Source organism: Panicum virgatum, chromosome 8K, assembly GCF_016808335.1.
Source record: "Panicum virgatum strain AP13 chromosome 8K, P.virgatum_v5, whole genome shotgun sequence".
NCBI classification, from domain to species: Eukaryota; Viridiplantae; Streptophyta; class Magnoliopsida; order Poales; family Poaceae; genus Panicum; species Panicum virgatum.
The window spans coordinates 45451569-45456964 of NC_053143.1; the positions used below are offsets into that span (position 1 = coordinate 45451569).

The 5396-nt window shown below is 47.2% G+C and overlaps 1 protein-coding gene across 1 annotated transcript; it reads left to right on the forward strand.

Moving 5' to 3' along the window:
* The first annotated feature begins 483 nt into the window (after nt 1–483).
* On the forward strand, nt 484–4844 carry LOC120644847 (mannose-6-phosphate isomerase 1-like). The gene is made up of 5 exons (XM_039921581.1): nt 484–1097; nt 1220–1387; nt 2633–2845; nt 3859–4125; nt 4243–4844. The coding sequence occupies exons 1-5, from the start codon at nt 705–707 to the stop codon at nt 4561–4563; spliced, it is 1362 nt and encodes a 453-aa protein (XP_039777515.1). The 5' UTR covers nt 484–704; the 3' UTR covers nt 4564–4844.
* The last annotated feature ends 552 nt before the right edge of the window (nt 4845–5396 follow it).

Genomic DNA, 5396 nt, shown 5'->3' on the forward strand with positions numbered 1-5396 from the left:
CTTCCGGCGAGACGAGAAATGGAACCGTTTCATCGCTCGAACCAAAACACACGTTATGGAACCATCACATCCTCGAATCCGGGGATGGAACCGTCCTACCCAAACTTTAGTCTCAAACAAACACCACCTTAAGAGCTCCAAGGGATGTGAGCGTCGATCGGTACAGGAGTTTCAAGGGTTGATTTTTACTGAGAATGGGAGTATCAAATCAGTACACGACAGGTTCACCACTGCATAGCAAATTGCTATATGCATGAACCTAAAATTAATTGGACAGACACGAGCTTCAGGTAACACGGGTACATGATGTATGTTCTTTTCCCCAAGAAAGGAAAGAAAAATAAAGAGGGAAAAAAAGAGAGAAAAAATGCCGCTGCAAATACCGAACCAGCAGGGGCCTTTTCTGCAAAAAAAAGGAAACCGCCCGGACCCACCAGCTTCTCCTTCACCTCGCGCGCCCAACCAACTGACCACCACACCCGACTCTTAACCGCTCCTCCGCGGTAACCCAACCTCCTCCCATCCTCCTTCTCCTCGGCTCTGCTCGCTCTCGCACCCCTCGCCGTTGCCATCTCCTCCGCCCGCCGCTTGCTCAGCCGATAAAACCCGGCCGCCTCCCGCTCCTCCTCTCCCCCAGGGCACAACCACCAGAACCGCCGCGCCGCGCCACCCCGCCGCGGACCTTCCTCGCTCCGCGCCGCGCGATGGCGTCCCCGGCGGCATCCTCCGCGCCGGCGGCGTCGCTGGAGCGGCGGCTGGGCCTCGGCGGGCTGGGCCTCGGCCTCCTCGTCCCCGCCGCCGACGGCGACAACGGCCCGCCCGCGCCGCCGATGCCGGGGCTCATGCGCCTGCGCTGCGCCGTGCAGCACTACGAGTGGGGCCGCCGCGGCGCAGTCTCCCTCGTCGCGCGCCTCGCCGCCGCCGCCGCCGCCGACGACGACCGCCCGTGCGCCGAGCTCTGGATGGGCACGCACCCGTCCGCGCCGTCGTCGCTCGCGCCCGACGTCTCGCTGCGGGACTGGATCGCGCGCAACCCCGCCGCGCTCGGCCGCACCGTCGCCGCGCGCTGGGGCGGCGACCTCCCGTTCCTCTTCAAGGTCAGTCCCGTTGCACAATTAACCCCCCCCCCCTGCCTCCGCCATTCCCGGCTCCCCGGCACAAGATCAAAAGCTTCCCTTCGATTGCATTGGCTGAATTCAAAGGCGTGGCCTTGATGCAGGTGCTGTCGGTGGCCAAGGCGCTGTCGATCCAGGCGCACCCGGACCGCGGGCTCGCCTCGGCGCTGCACGCGCTTCGCCCGGCCACGTACCGCGACGCCAACCACAAGCCCGAGATGGCCGTCGCCGTCACCGAGTTCCACGCGCTCTGCGGCTTCGCCGCCACCCAGGTAAACGACGGCGACCACCTCCACCCGCTTTTTTCGGCGTTCGTGCCGCGCGACGTGCCATTGGGGTCACCGGCCCCAAAAATTCCACGCATCGCTTTCTCCCCCGATCCGCGGTGGCGTTGACCTCAAACTCGGAAGGATTCCGGTGGGCAATTGGGCATACTGGCATCACGTCACCGAGATGCCGCCGGCTTAGCTGCCTTTGTTTATCGGACGTGGCTGCCAGGATGACCCCCGGGTTGTTTGGTGGGGGGAGTTCAGAGTTGACTGACGTCAGGCGGGGGTCTCGTCTCTCAGGCTGCTAATGGATTTGGTCATTATGCAAGAATAATCAGTCGTATTCACAATAATATATGAATTTAGAAGCAATAATTGATCGCATTCATAAGTAGCAAATGAATCTGGTAATTTTGGAGTAGTCTAATCGCATGGATACTGAAACAGTCAGATTGGATCCTGTCTCCTGAGCATTTCAGTTGCTATTTCTTTGTTCTGATCTGGAACTGTCAGAAGAAGAGGTTTTATGTGGACCGCTGCAAGTCTGCACATGCTGGCAAATCGCACGCCTTTCGTGAGGTTCATCAACTGCGTGCACCACGACGGGCCATGGTGTCCACTAAGCTGCTCCAGTGTTCTACTGGATATACCCTGTGGCCAATGGTATCTTAGCATGATGGGCCCTGAATGCTCAGGTTCTGTCCAAATCGGCATCCAGCGGTGATCTTGAAAGTGATTGCTGGTTTGGTGGGTAGCAACCAAAGTGGGCAAGTGATGGGCGTGGCCAAGTGTCTATTTATCACTGAATTTTCTGCGGTGCAGGTGCAGTAGATGACTGAATTGCCTATGAAAGCATAATGAACTGTAACCACTAGCTGACTGGGACAGTAAGTGCACTTTTTGTTGTAAAGTTCGGATTCTTGTTTGTTGGTAGCAATTAGCTTGAGCCTTGAAATATTTTTTGGATGTATCTCCCCGTTTCCGATTGATGGTTAGGATTGTGGGTTGAGCAATCTTTGTTTTGGATTAATAGGCTGTAAGGGGTGGTGAAATGTTTGCTGCATACATTCTGGGAGATATACAGTTTACTTGATGAGCTTGTTCTGTTTCTCTGTCTGAACTCTGTTGTTCTGAAATGTAAGGGGTGGTAAAGGAATGCAAAGTGTTGCAGCATTGCAGGCACTGAGTTCTTCTGCAGTGTGTGTTCTATCTATATTATGTATTGACCAATTTCATACTGGTGTCCAGGAGCTCAAGGAAGTTTTGAGGACTGTACCCGAGGTTCAAGAGTTAGTTGGCAAAGAAGAATCCAGGAAGCTTTTGAGTGTCAAAGAGCAAGATGGGGGGATTGGAGTGAGGTCATATCTGAAATCTGCATTCACCAAATTAATGGTAGCAAGTGAAGAAGCGGTTTCTGAAGCAATTGCAAAACTTAAGAGCCGCTTGAATGCTGAGAGTAAGGTAAATATCTTTTTCTGAGTAATTCTTCATGTAGGAAATTTTCTTGCCTCTGAAGTACTTGTAATTTGTTTCAGCTTGAAGTTTGATGTCAATGTCATTTCCTTCCATGATGCTCTGCTTTCATCCATCTCTTGTGTATCATTGTCTATTTCTATGCTTTTCTGTTCAGTTTCTGAGAGGATGCATAGTTCATTTAGCCAGTCCTAGGTTGATGCTCGGACTCACCAAAGGGAGTTTACTATTGGAGAGGAGTCTATATTAGGTTTCCATGCCATAAACTACACTGATGCATTATTTATTTCTTGAAGATCTTATTTATGAAACTCCTAAAAGCCAGCTTGCTTGGATAGGTAACGACAGTAATGTAGAAAATGATAGATGTGAAGACACAAAAGATGAGAAATTAATCCACTGGGCAGCAAAGATATGGTTGAATGTAGCTAACAGAGTGATATTTTTTATTTCTAAAACCAAATTCATTCAAAAGTCTATTGTGCATCAAACAACATGGGGATTTGATTGCTGTTGATCTTCAAATTACTGAAAGGCCCAAGTATTCTGTAGAAACAGGTACTTGTAACTCTTGATAGAAACTGTATGCACTGTCAGCTCGTCAACCCATTCTATGCTTGCAATTGATGAGTTTCTGCCTCTTATCAAAATTTGGATTGGATAAGTAACTACAGAATCATTAGTAGCCTCATAAAGTTTCCTTTGTTCTATCATTTTTTTCACCCCCAAAACCAGTTGATTTATTATGTTATCTATCCTCATGTCGTCTCACCACAAATGAGGCAATATGGCGAACATGCTTAGAAAAAATTGAGTGCAACTATTGCTTTTGTGTTTGAAATATATTTAAGCATACAGTTTGGCTATAGCCTGATACTCTGTTTTTTTTTTTACTTTTCGTGCTGATAATGCTTCCATACATTGTTTTTAACTGTTTGTGCTGATCATGTTTCCATCATCTGTTTTTAACTGTTTGTGCTGATAATGTTTCCGGGATTCAGGTTCGAACCTTAACAAAGAAGGAGCAATTGGTTTTATCATTGGAGAAGCAGTACCCAGGAGATGTTGGCGTTCTGGCAGCGTATTTCATGAACTACGTTAAACTCAGTCCTGGTGAAGCACTTTATGTTGGTGCCAATGAACCTCATGCATATCTCTCAGGCGAGTGCATTGAGTGTATGGCCACTTCAGACAATGTTGTTCGTGCCGGCCTGACCCCTAAGTACAGAGATGTACAAACTCTTTGTTCGATGCTAACTTATGATCAGGTTTGTTCTACTCACCCCTCTTTGTATGCACTACCTGTTCATAGTTGACCTCGATTCTCTCAGAAATAAAATGTTATATGTAAGAAGCATTTGATTTTCTACATGTTCTACATGCAGACCTTCCCTGAAGTTCTGCGAGGAGTACCTGTACAGCCATACGTGACACGTTACACCCCTTCAACTGACGAATTCGAAGTCGACCGCTACTTGCTACCCTCAGGCAGATCAGTCACCATGTCTCCGGTGCCTGGCCCATCCATCTTCCTCGTCATGGAAGGTGAAGGAGAAATCCAGGCAGGCACCATGCCTGACAACACAAAGGCAAAGGAAGGCGACATTTTCTTTGTGCCTGCTCACACCGAGGTCAAGCTCTATACTTCTGGCTTTAGGTCCATGCAGCTGTACAGGGCTGGGGTTAACAGCAGATTCCTGAGTTGATGGGCACAAGAGCAATGTATTCTTTCTGTAGGTTAGATACCAGCTACACACGAATTTGCAAGTTCCACACTTGTTCTAAGGTTAGTTAGGTGGGTTATCATAGTGCATAGGAAACATGGAGAATAAGTTCATCAATTCATATCTTGTTTATTTTTCTAAAAAGATGTATTTTACATTTCCAAATTCAATGAGCTGCTGGGATCAAATGTATCTGTAATTGAGTTAAGCTAAATTTACCTATTATGGTCATGAGAAAAAAAAATGAAGGTTGCATCGTACAAGTATGGTATGGAAATGAACTAATTACATACAAATATTTTAAATAATGACATTGGAAACTTGAATGCTTATTTTGGAAAAAGAAAGATAAACGCATTGAGCTTCTCTCATTTAAGCTCAGTATTAGAAAAGTGTGATGTTCCATAAAACATGAAACCAGGCATTTATTTCATGAACTATGTTAAATGTTGTTATTCTCATGTGGATGGGATGGGATGAGCAGCAGGGAGGCCGCCTCTCCTTTTCTCATGCATAATTTGTGTGGAAGAAAATCGAACACTTTATGCATCTGATCACCAGAAACATTTATATAGAGTACAAAAGAGCAGCCTTCTTGGTGTTCTATATGTGTAACAAGTCAGACTTTAGCTGTCCAAGTCCAAAATAAATGTTAAGATGTTTGAGGAAACTGAGAACACTTTTCTTCTCAAATAACTCCATGAAATCTCCCATACAACTAAGCTCGTTCATGGAGGAACCTTTTGCGTGTAGATTGAGTTTATGTTTGTTCTAAAGTGTTGTGTTTCATTTTGTTACATGTTTTGGACATGTAG